Consider the following 17,836-nt stretch of genomic DNA (forward strand, 5'->3'; position numbering starts at 1 on the left):
TGAAAGGTTGAATGCAGCCGTGTAATTATGTACTGATTATGAAGCTAAACAATACGTGCATTGAATCACACGTGTAACAATGCACGTTTTTCACACTGAAATATTTGGTACGTGAAGGGTTCGCGTTTTCCCTGCAGCCACTGGAGGCCGCTACATTCAACTCAATGTTTAAAACGGGAATAAAACATTCCTCAATCACGTCGCGGCCCTGAAAAAAGGGAAGAATACATTCTTAAATGAAATTCCGACCCTGCGATCCGGACCATTCCGTTACCGACTGGGGGTGCGTTGGGGCGGGTGAATAGTTGCCTCGATAGTCGAAGGGCATTCATTCTTTTTAGTTGAACAAGACACGTCTCAGGACTCGTGACATTGTGTGTAATTGCCTATGCTGCTTAACATTAAAATAAAATCGATGGAGAACGCAGGCTTGGAGAATTGATCGCATGAAGAGTATACTTAATTTTGTTGCCATATTTATCCCTGAAGGGCACTGTGTGCACTACATTATAATTGGATAATTGGATCACGTGGGGTGGGGCGGTGGTGCGGCGGTTAGTGCACTGCACTTTTAACCTATGAGTTTCATTGCCGAGCACAGCTCACATCAGTGGCGATTGACACCTGAACCGATTCCTGGGCGCTCGCCCCTTTTCAGCAACCCACACAGGTCAGCGTGGTGAAGTGTGGTCAACCATTGCCCTCAACAGACATGGTTTTTGGAAGCATTCGTCCCTCGGTCGATTGACAAATGGCTGTCAATTATGAATAATTGGCAAGCGACTACGAATTGCGTAACATTTAAAATAAACCACGAGCACATATTGAATCTCGAATCAGTATTAAACTGCGCTGCTGCTGCTGTGATGCAACAGCTGGCACACTGGAACAGCAATTCGCTTGTCTCCGATTCAATATCCCAGTGCGGCAGTTGAATACATTGAGCAAGCTTCTTAAATCTCCTCGAATCTCTGTCCAGCCAACCGTATAAATGAGTACACCACTCATAATAAAGGCTCTCGGATTAGATCGCGTAAGTATAAATGCGTCGCAACCCTCCACCACTCGACACGGCCAATCAGTAAAATAATGTTAACAAAACGCCAATTAGTTACTTCTTCAGCCCACCGGTGTGTTTGAAGAGTGAATCCGCAACAATTTGAATTTGAGTACACCACTATTAGTCGATCGTCACGTTGCCTGCGGTGGGGCAAATGGTGCATTGGTACTCCCAAGATATCTGACCAGTGAGGAAGAGTAGGCCAAAACACCATCCACAGGAGCTCTCCAAAGCTCCCTCCAGTGAAGGCCCTTCTGCCAGCAGTGGAATGAGCAAGTCACTGCTCGCCTTTTTAGTTGCATCTGTAAGTATTAGCAGAGCTGGACGGCAAGAGGCACTTAATGTTTTGTAATTGGCCGTAGGGAATCGCTACCACTGGCAAGGCATGGCGATGGATGAAATGTTCCATGGGCTCACTATGTTAGCAACTGAAAAGCAAGCAATGCGCGCTGTGACCTCTGCTCCAGCGAATGCTTGTACTGCTCAAGGTCAAAGCGCACGGTGACAATGCCACTCAAAGCCACTTAATCCCAGAGCCTGCGACACGCCGGCCGTTCACATGGCTGTGGCATTGTGAGCAAATTCACAGAGCGGTGGCTGTGTAATCATTTTATGACCAGATTATACGTTTTCTTCTTTTATGTGTTCATATATGTAACGTTTTAAATCAATTTTTTTTTTATTCCGATTGTGCTGTCGATGTGATGTCGCACCTGCGTATTTGGAGTTTGTGTGTCTCTCGCCCCCCGTGGTGGCGTGGATTTTTCTAAGGGTCCTCCGGTTTTTGCCTCCACATTTATAGACGCACGCTTGCTTCAGAGTGTTTGGCCCCTATGCATTTCCACATGGTAAGCCACTTGGTTCAGCTTATCATTTGTGATAACCAGGTCGCTTCTCAAAAGCAGTTGTGTAGCTCAGTGGGCCTTACCTAGTAAAATAAAATATTAGTTCCGTTTAAATTTCGATTTAAAGCTTTCGTGACTGCAGGGATTCATCTTCTTGGTTCTTTCGGTAAAGTCACGTAGAATGGAAATAATAAAATAATAAAAATAAAACATAATAAAATAATTATCACGACGTTTCGGCCACAACGCAAGCAGCCGTCCTCAGGTGAAGAACAGGTCTGTCGGGAAGATAGAGTCTGAATGAAACACCCCAGGCTTGGAGCGTATATTTAAGCTGGGTTGGAGGGGGAAGAGCGCCTTGACAAAATAATTTGCATATCAAGAGGAATTTAGAATACTTATGGGAAATGCAGATATGGGATTAGTACTACTTGTGAAATGCGTATGAGGTGGGCGGGGGGTTTTTCAACCAACCCAGCTTAAATATACGCTCCAAGCCTGGGGTGTTTTATTCAAACTTTGTCTTCCTGACAGACCTGTTCTTCACCTGAGGATGGCTGCTTGCGTTGTGGCCGAAACGTCGTGAGAATTATTTTATTATGTTTTATTTTTTATTATTTCCCTTCTACGTGACTTTACCGAAAGAACCAAGAAGATAGTTTCGTTTAAATAGTTTATTTCACACCACTGCTTCTCCCAACAGCCACGACAATATCCTAAGGGAACCATCAAAGCCATAAATATCGCTGATAATTCACAGAGGGAATTATCAGAGGTGTAATAATTTATCAATTAATATGGATTCTTAAGCGCGCGGATAAATGCATGAACCGTGTTGTCGAAAAATTGACGTTTTTCAATTCGTACGTGTTTACGCTTGAGCCACATCAGCCACTCGAGGTTGCTACATTGACCACAGTGTCAAGGAATAGATTCTTGAAATAAATCTCAACAAATCATTGCATCGCAAGGGGAGTGAATAGTTGTGCCCTAGTAATTAGGTTGAAACTTCACGAGAACATGTTTTATTAATAGCAATTACAATACATTTTCGACAAACTCTTTAAAAGGGGAATAATTTTGCTGTCACACAGAGGCGCATGTTGTGATGGACAATAATTATGGTGAAAACAATGAGTTTCTGCCTTTGCTCCAGCAATACGCAAGAAGTGCACAACGGTATGACGCTTATAATTACCAGTTTCAAAATAACATTTCTGAGGTCCAGGCAGCTGCCCCAGTTTCTAAAGTGATTTCTCAAGTGTAGTGAGTTGATGGGTCCCATAAAAAAAACTCCGATCATATTAAATTTGGCTCTGCATCAAATTGCTTTAATTTACAACTGTAATAGGCAAATATATCGGTATCATAATCGGGATAAAGTTGGTGTAAAAGAGACAAAAAACGTCAAAGTAAATACCGTTGCTCTTGACTTTCTCTCCATTGCGCTTCAAAAGAAAGCGCGTCTCTCTAGGGCCAGCTGTCATCACAACCCTCCGTGCACAAGCGCTTGACGAAAGCACGGCACCGTCGCATTCCCAAAAACCCGTCTCAAACGGGACACATCTGAGGGCGTTCTCCAAAGGCGTCACGCGGACGAGGTGGTGATTAACACATACGAGGCCATTCTCCACACTCCCCCCACCACCACCACCCCCCGTCGTTTCCTTTGCTGGCAGATGTATGTGACGTGCATAGCAGACGACAGATTCTGTTGACGTGTTCCGTGCAAAAAAAGGGCCGAAAATAATTGGTTCCCCTAAACTTAAATTTCGATTTAAAGCTTTCGTGACTGCAGGGGATTCATCTTCTTGGTTCTTTCGGTAAAGTCACGTAGAAGGGAAATAATAAAATAATAAAAATTTAACATAATAAAATAATTCTCACGACGCAAGCAGCCGTCCTCAGGTGAAGAACAGGTCTGTCTTTTCACCTGAGGACGGCTGCTTGCGTTGTGGCCGAAACGTCGTGAGAATTATTTTATTATGTTTTATTTTTAATATTTTATTATTTCCCTTCTACGTGACTTTACCGAAAGAACCAAGAAGATGAATCCCTTAAACTTATCCGTAGTCACACGGAGCTGGAAGAAGCCTGACCAGAATTTTCCCCACGCAAATCCCCGTGAGGACGAACACCTCACCACGTGGTACAATCCCGGGCACTCGGGTGTGTCTCGTGAATCTCACCTGTTCCACCTTGATGTCGTATTCTCCGTGTATCTTCTTGCCTTTGAAGAACTTGGCCCTGCGAAAGGCAAGGACATGTAAAAGTGGATTAAAAAAAATAAAGTCACTTTAAAGCCACTGCTGGAGAATTTGAGAAGAAAGTTCACTGCCGAGTCCAAACTAACCCGGGGCATGAGGCAGTGAAGTCTCCCTGAAGATAAATATTTTAGTAAACGTAAATACATCTGGAGTACATTAATTCACGGCACGTAGCATTTTGATGGCAATACAATTTGTTTTCGTACTTATCGAACATTGTTATATTGATATTGAAATGGAAGCTCATTAATATCGTTGCCTTTTTGTAATTGTTGAGAAGCATCGAACGGAATCTGGTGCTTTGTAAAAATCTAGCCTTGAACAGGTAAAAATATGCACAACGACGCACTTAAAGATTATAATTTAATACGCCCTGAATGGATTCAATTATTGAAATAGATTGTTGCGCATATTATTCACGTATTGACTTGGCTTGTGCCTTTCACATTTACTTAGGGCTTCCGCAAGTTACACGCAGACAGAGAGCCAATGATAAATAAAACACACACACAACAAGGCGACGAAAACAATCGCATACACCGCACTTCATAGTTGTCATGTATGGACTTGAAATGCGAAAGAAAACAGAACGCCGACTTGACTGATTTTATAATTTAGCCGCTACACTTTACCTGCAACGTCTGCGCTATCACAGTTATTAAACCCCTGCAGGCTCCCGTTCTGTGCCATGGTGGGTGCATTTAATAATCCACGTGTAACAGTGTGGCACTTCGTGTCAATGGAGCACGGGGCCATGTGAGTCGGGGCCTACTGGCAGATACGGCCAAGGGAAAAATGTGGCTGTTTAATAATGGAAGCAAGGAAAATGAACTCAGGGCTTTGTTCAATGCATTAACACACGCTCACGATGTGCTTGCAAGGATTCTTGTGTTGACCCCTAACATTTTTGTACCTTTGCATATTAATTTAAGTTTTAAATAAACCTTACCATTAAGTTTTTTTTTAAATCGAATTAAATGGGGGTCACAAGACATCTTGGACCGCCCTGTGTACATCGGTGACACGCGTGTTGCCACGTGGTTTTTTTTGTGTTATCGCACTGGCCAAGGTCGGCGACTTTCCCAACGTGCGCCGTTGGGAGGAATAAAAAAGAAGGCACGAGCAGATTTTCCCGAGTATCTCAGAGGGATGAAAGGTTTGTGTGAGATTGCCAAGCCATCACCGGCTGGGATATTCCACGGATGAGGCCTGATCTGCCATCCGAGAAATGGAGTCTTTGTGTCTCAGTCACCGATGACTGCACAAAATAAATTATACATCTTTGAATACGGGTTTTTATGCTGTTTGGTCCAGCCTATCCCACTGTGAGCAGCTTGAAATAAAGAAATAAAGGCAGATAAATACATATATATAGAGGCACGCATAAATAAGACTTTCATTTATACAAAGAAGCTTCACTCACTGAGTCTCACGACTCTTTTTTTGGCAGCTCATGTCTCGGGATTACTGACCAATTCCAGACACTGAATTATTTGGTTTGTTGGACGGGAACCCAAGTGGTTGGAGAAACCCCACACACACGACGGAAACAATACTCAAAGCACCGCACCGCACCACACCACACCACACCGCACCACACCGCACGCACCACACCGCACGCACCGCACCACACCGCACCATCGCGGTACTGTACTGCCATTGTGTGACCACCTTTCAGCGCGGGCATACATTGCCTCGTCTATCCAGGCACTCTCCCATCCTAATAATGACCAGGCTCCAACCTGCTTAGCTTCCACGATCAGGCAGCAACGGGTGCATTTAAAGCCACGTTATCAACAGATTATGGAGTGGAACAACGATTTGCACAGTGTGAAGGAGTGAACTCGTGTGTGTGCCTTGTAGAAAATTGAGGGCACACCAAATAGGTTTGTTTTATGTCTCTTCTGGGGTCGTTTTTTTCCACTCGATCATATTTGGCTCAGCTGTTATAGGGAGTTCGGAACTGCGGCAGAAATGCTGAGCTTGTGTCTAAATCGCCGACGGCACCTTTAGGACATAATTCACATTCATAACATTGGGGTATTTTATTGATTCTCATAGAGAGACAAACGAGGCAGACAGTGCTTTAGTCAATATCTGTCCTCATTGTGTTTTGTCTAGGTAATGACGACCACGCAAAACATTTGCACAGACGCATATAAAAACAGAACTCCGTTCTGTATCTCCACACAATCATATAAATACGTTTAATATTCTTAGGTTTTTTCGGTAAAGTCACGTAGGTAAAAAATTTAAATAAAAATAAAATAAAAATCACGACGTTTCGGAGGCAACACAAGCTTCCGTCTTCAGGTGGAACCGTCACAGCCCGACAGCTGTATCAGGCTGTGACGGTTCCAGCTTGTCTTACCTACGTGACTTTACCGAAAAAACCTAAGAATATGAATCCTTGCAGTCACGAAAGCTTCAAATCTAGAAATAAATATTTTGATTTAAAGCTTTCGTGACTGCAGGGATTCATCTTCTTGGTTCTTTCGGTAAAGTCACGTAGAAGGGAAGTAATAAAATAATACAAATAAAACATAATTTTATTATTTTTATTTTATGTTTTATTTTTATTATTTTATTACTTCCCTTCTACGTGACTTTACCAAAAGAACCAAGAAGATAGAAATAAATACTTTTAGTCCATCGACCTATGGGCTTTGCAGACCAATGTCATCCAATATTATTCAGCATAACTTGTGTAAGTGAGCAACCTATGGACCGATTTTGACCTTCTGTGTCTCATTAGCAGAGCTCGGCTTGTTAAACACTTCTCTGGGTTATCAGGTGTTTATCGGCCAAGTGATCTTTAACTACGGGGGTCCTGTTCAATGCAAAAACACAATACCGTATAAGCTCATGCGTTGATGTGGAACATTATGTGCAGCATACATACAAGATTACTGATCTCTTTATTGTTTTACGAAAATAATATGTCCTCAAGTAGTGGTTCACCATTACACCTGGAGTACTTTGTTGACTGTGATTTCACTTTCCCTCGAAAGACCTATGACTCACTCCAAGCATGGCCTCTTCCCCAATGGCAAATGCTATCCTTGTGCGAGTTAAAAACAAAGACAACTATCTCCAGTATAGCCTTAACAAACGGTTGGGGCAAGTGCTGTTAGCGAGCACCTATGAAGGCCAGAACGGCACACAAGGGGTGGGTGGCCAGCACCACGCCCGACCGCCTTTGGCTCTCCAGTGACCACATTTACACACCGCACAAGGTACTCATTTGAGGCTGAGTCTACCTAGGGGAGGCCCAGGACCGGTTCGGATAATCGTCCCTGATTTTGGCCGTGAGCGGGAATCGAACTTGAATCGCCGGGTTCGTAGCGCAGCGCGCTAACCGCTGCACCACCGCTCCCCACTACACAGAGGCAGCTTCCAAGCCACCCACACAACTGGAAAGAACCCCGAAACAAATGTGATGTTTTTTTCTTCAAGCGATGAGTCACCTGGAATCGGGCCACCTAGAATGCTCTTCCGATATGTTCAATGTGAACAAAACACATTCCTTCGGATGGAGCTGGTAGGAACGTTGGGTTGCTCAGTCAATGGCCAGGGTCAACGGCGGCGTGGTGTATTCCGCAAATATGCCCGACTGTGAGGGCGGGCACAAGCCGGCGTGACTAGGTTAAACGTTGAGTTTTATAAGGGCACCACGGGGTGACCAGCCCCTCCCCACCCAGCCCCCCACCCCCCACCCATCCCCACCCTCCCCACCCAGCCCCTCCCCACCCTCCCCACCCAGCCCGTCCCCACCCTCCCCTCTCCACACAGCCCCACTTCCATTTTTGGATGCACAACGGACGGACGGAAACAATAATCCCCTGTGGGCTACTGTAACCAGGAGGTTCCTACCAGTATAAGCATGTCATCATGATCATCAGACAAGGAACATCAACCATCGGGTGATCTCCGGTCATCCTCGCAGCGGATTTTGGCGAGCCATCGAACAAAGACGTTCACTGCACCGCACTTTCAGATGCGCTTCTGTGGCTGTCTGGAACGCTCTTCCTGCCCATAATAGGAAGCCACTGTAGCTATGCACTTTTAAATCTAGATTGAAAACTCAATTCTTTAGAATTGCTTTTCGTGTTTCATTTGTTGGCCTTCCCCCGCGCCTCCGGTTAGCATGGCTGGCTACGTAGGGTGTGAAAAGAAGTTCAACATACATATATACACACTAGCTTGTCAGCACCAGAGAAATACTCTTACGTATATCGACATGCTCTCGTGTGTTTTTTTCTCATCGCACTCACTTAACGTGCAGTAAAAAAGAAAAGTAGACCGACCAATTTGGTCGACATTGATCACAACCGCGGATTTTAATGAGGTGCAAAAGTGTGAAAAGTTTGCCTTTTTCTTTCATACGGATCGTTACAACAACACACCGATTGATTTGAATGTGCATTCTAGAGCAGCGAAGCACGTAGACGGTTTGTGCCTAAACATCCACGACAGTTGCTAAGCTCTGTAGGCTATGCCCGGGTAGACGTAGCAGCCACCGTGTGACCCAAAACTCGCACTCCTCGCCACCCAAATGACGAGATTGACCTCGTGCCCCCCGCACCTCCTATGAGCACGATCGGCTACATACGGTGCGAAAGAAGTTCAACACACAGACACACTACAACCTCCCTGTGGTCCTGCACACTGCGCTGTTAGCGAGCACCTATGAAGGCTGGAACGACACGAGGGGATAGGGGCCAACACGATGCCCCATCCACCTTTGGTGCCTGAGTGCTGATGCTCACACACACGCGCACTGGCACCAGGCACACTTTGCTGATGCTCACACACACGCGCACTGGCACCAGGCACACTTTGCTGATGCTCACACACACGCGCACTGGCGCCAGGCACACTTTGCTGATGCTCACACACACGCGCACTGGCGCCAGGCACACTTTGCTGATGCTCACACACACGCGCACTGGCACCAGGCACACTTTGCTGATGCTCACACACACGCGCACTGGCACCAGGCACACTTTGCTGATGCTCACACACACGCGCACTGGCGCCAGGCACACTTTGCTGATGCTCACACACACGCGCACTGGCACCAGGCACACTTTGCTGATGCTCACACACACGCGCACTGGCACCAGGCACACTTTGCTGATGCTCACACACACGCGCACTGGCACCAGGCACACTTTGCTGATGCTCACACACACGCGCACTGGCGCCAGGCACACTTTGCTGATGCTCACACACACGCGCACTGGCGCCAGGCACACTTTGCTGATGCTCACACACACGCGCACTGGCACCAGGCACACTTTGCTGATGCTCACACACACGCGCACTGGCGCCAGGCACACTTTTGCGGCTGAGCCGACACAGGAGAAGCCCAGGATTGGTTCAGTTCAGATATTCATCACTGACGTTTGCCGCCCGCGAGAGGGAAACCAACTTGGATTCGTAACCCAAGGCCGTAGCCATGGAGTCAACATTGGGGGAGACCAAATCTTTCAGGGGGTCTGGGGGTCCCCCCCCCCCAGAATTTTTTTTCTAAATTTGAAAACGAATTTCCTGCCATTTCCTGCATAAAATATTTTAAAAATTCACTAACATGGGATGGACTTTTTATTTATTTTTACAATAATGTCTAAGAGTGTGTTGTATTACATTGCTCTGTTTTTACTTTTTACATTTTATTGTTTCAGTGTATGTAATGGCAGAGATTAGGGATTCATAAAGTACAACCATAACCACAATCATATGAACAGAAATTTATGCATTGTTATATGAAGACAAGTCCAGATATTGTGGTCAAGGCTTAGCAAATTGTTGTTTTTATTGACACAGCATAGAAATGATTATTTAATAAAATATTTTCATAGCAATATATTGGGGGGGACATTTTGAGCATATTTGAATATTGGGACACATCTCCCCCAATATGATAATTACGGCCTTGTCGTAACCACTAGGCTACCACCCTCCACAAGCCTCGGCGCCGTGAAAGCCTCACCTCTTTCCCACCACCCACCGACAACCAAAGACAAAGATCCCCCGAATAGCCTTCAGCAGATCGTTGGGCCAAGTGCTTTTAGCGAGCACCTTTGAAAGTTGGCACAACACACCGCGACCAGGTTCTCATTTGAGGCCGAGTCGACCTAGGGGTGGCCCAGAACCGGTTCAGATAAACCGCCATCCAAATTGGCCCGCGAACGGGAATCGAACTCACGACGCCGGGGGGGTTCGCGGCGCAACAGCGGTGCCCACCGCTGCGTCGCTGCCACCCACGCCACCACCAGCGCCACCACCAGCGCCACCACCAGCGCCACCACCAGCGCCACCACCAGCGCTACCACCAGCGCCACAACCCGCGCCACCATCCGGACCACCACCAGCGGCACCACCATCGGCACCATCAGCGGCACCACCAGTGGCACCACCACCCGTGCCACCACCCGCACCACCACCAGCGGCACCACCAGCGGCACCACCAGTGGCACCACCCGCGCCACCACCCGTGCCACCACCCGCACCACCACCAGCGGCACCACCAGCGTCACCATCAGCGGCACCACCAGTGGCACCACCAGCGCCATCACCAGCGCCACCACCCGCGCCACCACCCGCACCACCACCTGCGCCACCACCCGCGCCAGCACCAGCGGCACCGCCGTCGTTGCCCCATCGGGGGCGAGCCCTTTCCGCTGAGATATGGCGGCGCCGCGCGAGCCACGACCCGCAAGGAATGTCGCCGAGCCGTGTGGGCGGCAAGAGAGCGATAACGACGGCGCGGGGCTTTTGAAGTCGCTCCGACCTCGACTGACAGCGACATTCCTCGCGCCCCGCCTCTATCTCCCTGGTTGGTAGGGATTGGAATTGGGGTGAGGATCGATACCTACTCTATCCACGCGAGTTCAAATTCGAATCGGTTTGATGTGTGACGTGCAAACTCCGCTGAGAGCCCACAGGGATTTTGCGTCTCTTTGGAAAGAGGTCCATGTTATTTTAATTAGAGTGATCATTAATATTGTAGGGGTGTTAAAGAGAGGGCCCGTTATGCATGGCAGCCTATGGAAAACAAACACAGTGGGCGGGGCTACGTAAGTGCACGAGCAAGTGCCCTCTACGACGTCCGAGCCAGACACCCTGGGGGGGGCTGGTTCGAACGTTATGATCCCCCGGGGCCCCACCCCTCAGGGAGGGGTTGGGTATAAAAGGGGATGTTGAAAGAACTCAAGGCAGTTATGTTTAAGCTAAGGGAAGAAGATTGAAGACGTCTTAGATAGAGCCCTGGACTCCCCTGGTTCGATGTCCTTTTCAGGGCCGGACAGGATTGAGCCAGCGGCGTGGTCCCGAAAGCCAGAGCCGGTGCTCTTGTAAGAGCTGGTCTGGAACTCCGGGTACCGGGCCCGACTTACCAGTGTCGGGCCAGTTAGCCTCCCCTAGCCCATTAGTGGAGGATTCGGGGCTAGGACAGAGTTAGCTAGGGGTGTATCCCGAGTTATACGGGTGAGGGGGCCGATACCCCCTCGAGTGTGTATATGCCCACTGTCATATTGTGAATAAACATACGTGTGCCTCAACCTCGGCATCAAGCGTCCTCACCGGTACTTCAATATTAATACAATATTAATTCGTTTGCAGCCACTGGTGGACGAATGCCAACCTCACACCGTAGCAGTCACCGGTGTTGTTTTGTGCTGTACTTCCAACATGCTCATCGGTGAGGCCAGGACTTGTTCAGATATCACTTTCCACTGTCAAGGAATCGAACTTTGATGCCATTAACGACTACGCTACCACTCCACCACATTAAAAAATATATTAGTATTTAAATCACGAAAGGACAGTTATTTGTATGATTTATTTGAGGGTCATTTTCCATTTGTGCTTGTTCATAGACTATCACGGCCTGAACCATTCACAACGTACTCGGCTCTCAGCATGAACGGCTTGTGGTGGGACCCCAAACCATTACGGTCTGTTCTCCTATCACGTGGTAGTTGCGCTCCGAAATAACACCGCGTTATGGAAAAATCGCGTTATAATAAATAATATAGGGTGAAGCATAGTCCGTGATAAAACACGTGAGGTGCGTATGCATGCGGAACAAAGACCGAGGTGCGTGGGTAGCATTTAGAAGCATCCAGCAGCATCCCAGTGACTTGTGTGACGCTACGCCGAGGCAGCCATACGACAGCTTATTCCTGCTCCCGCAACGTAGTTCCTTTTCTTGGTTCTTTCGGTAAAGTCACGTAGAATGGAAATAGTAAAATAATAAAAATATGACATAATAAAATACAATTCTCACGACGTTTCGGCCGTCCTCAGGTGAAGAACAGGTCTGACAGGTCTGACAGACCTGTTCTTCACCTGAGGACGGATGCTTGCGTTGTGGCCTAAACGTCGTGAGAATTGTATTTTATGATGTTTTATTATTATTTTATTATTTCCCTTCTACGTGACTTTACCAAAAGAACCAAGAAGATGAATCCGTGCAGTCACGGAAGCTTTAAATCGAAACGTAGTTCCGTTCACTCGATCGCGTTATATCCAATTCGCATCCGCGTTATATACAAAACACGTGTTCCCTGATACATTCATCGCGTACCAATTAATGTCATGAAAACAACACGCGTTAAAGGTGACTAGGCTATACCAGTATATGGAAACCGTCTTCTTGGCAAGAGCGCTGTCCCACTGGGCTATACGGTTAGACGGTTATCCTGTCCATCGGTCTCTCCAGATCAGGGCTGAAAACACGATGGCCAACATGCCCCATGAGGCTCACCAACTCGCCTAATACGGCGACCAGCAGAACTCAAACGTGGCAATAAAAACGGCCTCCCCGCTGCCACGAAATTTTATTCGGAACGTGAATTATATCAGATGTCTGCGTGAGATAACTAAGCGAACCCTCGTGGGTGGGTATGTAAGCGCAGTCGTACACGTAACACAGGCATTGTAGGTGGATGTGGGAGCCTTGGCACCGTGGCGCTATGAGTCCTCCAATATAAAGCGCAATCCAGAACAAGAAGAGAAATCCACTTGTAAAATGATGTGGATCTGCAAGTCAATCTCGAATTTTTGATGAGGTCAGATCGCAGCTACGCCTTGCCACACATTTGATAAGTGATTTACACGTTCACACTACAACTAATGTGTGTGTACATGGTCACGTGAGCAAGACTGCCGCGGTGGTGAGATGTTAACTCCCTCGCCTGGTATACAGGAGGTCGGTGGGTTCGATCCTGATCCCGACCCTGACACCTGCTGTATATTTGGAGTTTGCACGTCTCTCTCCCTGTGGTCTCGCCGATTTTCTCAGGGTCCTCCAGGTTTTTCCTTCCACATTTAGCAACACGTGTTGAGAGTAACTGTCTGCGATACATTTCCACACTTTGTTGAGCTATCATTTGTTGATAGCCAGGTCGCTTCTGAAAAAGAAGCTATGTAGCCCAGTGTGACCTTACCCCGTAAAATAAAATAAAAATTTGTTTCGGTTATAGTTTTAAGATTGCAATCCGATTCATTCCAGGCCAAACGGTACAACATTTTCCTTCACCGCTAGTATTGAACGGCTCTTTATTTTACAAAGGTGGCCGGGCGTGGTGCTGGCCGCCTTCCCCATCCTGTGAACAGCTTCCAATGGCTTTTACGGAAAGATCATAATTTCCAGTCTCTCCGCCCTTTATTTTGACAATGAAATGTGCGCGCCTTGACACACGCGTGGGAAAGTGTGCAAGACAAGGATTCCCTGCATAGCTTTAACAGACTGTTTGGGCACACGTTGGGCCGCCTTTGTCTCCCCAGTGGCGATGTTTACACACCGCACCAGGTACTCATTTGAGGCTGAGTCGACCTAGGGGAGGTCTAGGACCGGTTCGGATAATCGTCACTGGTGTGACCGGCAATCGAACTCGGGTCGTCGGGTTCGTAACGCGGCGCGCTGACCGCTGCACCATTGCTACCCACACACACAACCACCCACATACGTGCGCACATCACCTTCAATGAAGTAAGATCATTATTTTAACACTGTCATGGCCAAATCACACATGGTTGACACTGCAGTTACACTCAAGAGAGCATAACATTGATTTGTAAACTCAAACTGAATGAATCTCCTTGCTAGGTTTTTTTTTTTTCACGGTCCAGACATAAGCGTGGACAAGGCCCCCTGATGTCTGCTCGCGTTGCGCCGCATGTTGTTCGACATTTCGTTGAACTTCTCTGACATCGCACGTCGCCAGCTGTGCTGATCGGAGGTGTGCGGCGAAGCTCATGGAGTGGAACGTCAGAACTACCCAGAACAACCGTGAAAAAAAATCTACGCAGGAGTGGACAAAAGGCTCTCTTGCTGATTGAACACATACAACTGTTCTCATGTCATTTGGGTTATTTGCCCCCAGCGTAGACCTAATGTAGGCACGGCAGCATCTGTCTTAGACCGAGGGATGCGACTGGCCAATGCAAACACCGAGATTGAGTCGCCACCCCCCGCCGCAGTGAAGCTGCTACGGAATGCAGAGTGCAGCCGACCCAAATGAACCTGCAGGACGGCTGCATGCTGCCTCCTGCTGCCTCCTGCTGCACACTCCGAAAGTCGAAGCGTTACATCAGCGTCCCACAGATCCGGCGTTCACAGCGGTGCCGCTGAACCACTGGCGTGGCACTGTGGCTGTATTTTCAAAGCGGTTGAGTTGGTGGCCTCAACGACAGTTGTCAGGCTTGAATTCGAGCAGGCACATGGGTTCACACCCCTATTACTGGACATCTGTGATAAGAGCTTCATAGCTCATCGGATTCCTCCAGCGTAAATAACGATTCTGATTATTTCGGTAAGTCACGTAGAAGGGAGATAATAAAATAATAAAAATTAAACATAATACAAATTCTCACGACGTTTCGTCGTTCTGTACGTGTCGCACGGACCCAATGTATTCCGTGGCCGTGTTCTGACCCACTTGGGGGGTTGTCACATTTTAAAACTATTTTTTGAGTGATTACCATTCTTTCACGCACAGCCCTTTGTTTTTTGACAATCTCACTGCTGGACGAGGGCCGCACCCCATGCCCTGTGAGTCGTGGCTGTCACTTGGCCACACTTCACCACGCGGGTTAGTCCGGATTGGTGAAGACGGGGAGCACGGACGTGGGAACAGGGCTACAGTAAAGCAGTGGCTGTTGTTGCTGGACTGCCCTATGCTGCCCATCACATTGTCCTGCAGCAGCCTATAACGCAAATTTTCGTGCATGGTGGTCACCGATCTAAGTACTATCTCACTATCTGGGGTCAAACCTTTCTGTGGCGCTATGAGGACTGGAGTTGAGAAACGCTGCCATGGAATATTAACCTGACACCAATATTAACTCTATCACTCTGCTTTCAGATTAGATTGAAACAAGTACAATCGTGTTTGGCCCCGTGAATTCCCAAATGTTTGGTCCAGTGGTCAAATTTGATGCCAGGCCTTCTATTCATTAATCCCACATGATGTGACCTCCTCACCAGAGTTCACGGATGTGTCTCAGTCTTCTTTCGTTTTCTTTCGTACGGCTGCTGATGTAGATGCAGAGCAACAACTTTAATTTCGCATTCAGGTGGTCAAGCCAGATGACCGCGTGAGGAGCAGCGGAGTTGTATCGTCGCTGTGATGTCTCCTTCGTTACTTGTGGATCGGTCGGTAGGTCGTTGTGAGTTGCACGGTGTGTTGTGGATGAACTCAGTCGCACGCTGGAGAGTTTTCAAGTTTCCATTCGCGCATCAGGTATCCGCATCTGCCATGGTTTGTGCGGTCGCGGTTCTGTGCATGTGGGCCTCCGCGTGCATCTGTGTATTTATGTAAGTGTCGTGCATGTGGAGCGATGGTGCTGCGGTTAGAAGCGTTATGCTATGAAACAGGTGACTTCAATTTCTCGGCCATGTCTAAAGTGAGTGGTGAGCGGCATTTGATCTTGTCCTGGACATTCCTGGGTTTAGTCAGCCTTCACTGGGGGGACTTTCTCCATTGTGTGCACATACGCAGAAACGTAAATCAATGTAGTTGGGCGTGCTGCTGGCAGCAACATCCTTGAATGCTGGTCACCAACAGCATCCAGCCACAACAGTTTATCTAGCCAGGGAGGAGGGAGGATTGTATCACTTTATTTTTATCTGTGTCAATCAACCAAACTGCATGGGATAGACATGCGTTAGATGAATGGCACAATTACATCTGTTTAGAAGTTCACTGCGTCACTTGCCATTGAAACACATTGTTATTCAAGCGCGTATATCGATCTACACACACACACACAGAAATTCACCAGGAAAGGTTGATGGCAACTGCTTTTATATTTGCACTCGTTACATTCTTTCTGGCTGAAACAAATTGCGCCCAGCTTTGCAAAACCCCGATACGAATTTAATGCACGATCTCCTTTACAACCCTCCGTGACCTCCACGCTCAGCGTCGAGACCGAGACCCACCGATGTGAATAGATGGGAAAAAAAGACAAAAGGGGCATCTGTCACAATTCAAGTGGCTTGCCTTGAGGGACACGTGCACACCGTAGATTAATAATAGAAGCCCTAAGTTCTTCACGGGCAGAATTTTAGGGCCGTCGGTGTGTACGTGTCCACCGACCGACATTGCCACATTAGCCGACGCCTGGTCAGGGTAACCTGTGAGTGCGCTCCGTGAGGTCCGATGGTGTCTTCCGTGGGGCGTTACAAGGGGGAGGAGGAGGAGTACCTCTGACATGGGAAGGGGGGTGATGTTGGGGAGATGATTAGGGGAAAAGGGAGGGGGGTGGACGTGTGATACTTGAAGATGGACACATGTTGCCATTTGTTAAAAAGTCAAAGCGATGTATTTGCGACGTCTTTGACTCGAGCGAGCATTGAGGCGGTTCGCATCGCTGGTTTACTACCCAAAAGCCAGTTGCGCAAATTCCACATTCTACGGTGGCGACGAGTCCATCCAAATGGGACAACAGCTGTTGACTTTCCCACAGAGCGCTGTTAATTGTATCCACCTCGAAGAGTTGACGGATTGAGTCGACCTCCCCGTCCCTCCAAACTAGGATGTGAACTCGCAACCTTCCAACTGCGAGCCACTCCGCTCTCACTGTGAGCCACACGGCCGGATTGCCGTGAGTTGGTGCGCCGTGCTTGAAGAGGGCAGCATTAGCAGGACGGATAGTGCTCACCGCGTTCACGATCGTTAAGCCATAGATCAGCAATGGGTAGCTGGGATTTTAATTCTGTCCTAGAACTGAGCCAGCACTGCTGAGGCCGTGAGTTCGAAGCCGAGCAGTGACCCGTGATTAAGCCAGTTGTTCAAGTGTAGAGAGTTGATGGTCTCCGTGCAGTCATTAATAACAACACGAGAAAAACCACACGACACACGAATTTATGTTTGCACTTAATTTGACCTGCCTCAGCTCATTTCCCATTACTTAATCACCGGTGGGAGTGCGTAATGGCTTTGGAAAATTGCAAGCTAAGCGGTGTTGGGCTTGGTTAGCGCTTGCCAGGTGCCGTAGGTGTGGCAGTGGTCGGTTGTGTTTTGGGTTCACCAGTTTCTCCATCACCCTGCGAGCCCAAACGCTCAGAGTTGGAATTGGCCATACATCGCGAGGCAGGACCCTCGTGGGAAAGGAAGTCTTGAGACTCGGTGAGGCTGGGTCAATAACTG

At 47.9% G+C, this 17,836-nt stretch overlaps 1 protein-coding gene across 1 annotated transcript in view; it reads right to left on the reverse strand.

Annotated features, from left to right (window-relative positions):
* Positions 1-17,836, reverse strand: part of LOC133351613 (synapsin-2-like) — a 154,659-nt gene that overhangs the window by 117,878 nt on the left and 18,945 nt on the right. Inside the window, 1 exon segment of the mRNA XM_061566935.1 lies at positions 4,095-4,152. Within this exon segment, the coding sequence (XP_061422919.1) occupies positions 4,095-4,152 (58 nt within the window).

This window comes from Lethenteron reissneri, chromosome 38 (assembly GCF_015708825.2).
Source record: "Lethenteron reissneri isolate LAM-NWPU_2019-01 chromosome 38, ASM1570882v1, whole genome shotgun sequence".
NCBI classification, from domain to species: domain Eukaryota; kingdom Metazoa; phylum Chordata; class Hyperoartia; order Petromyzontiformes; family Petromyzontidae; genus Lethenteron; species Lethenteron reissneri.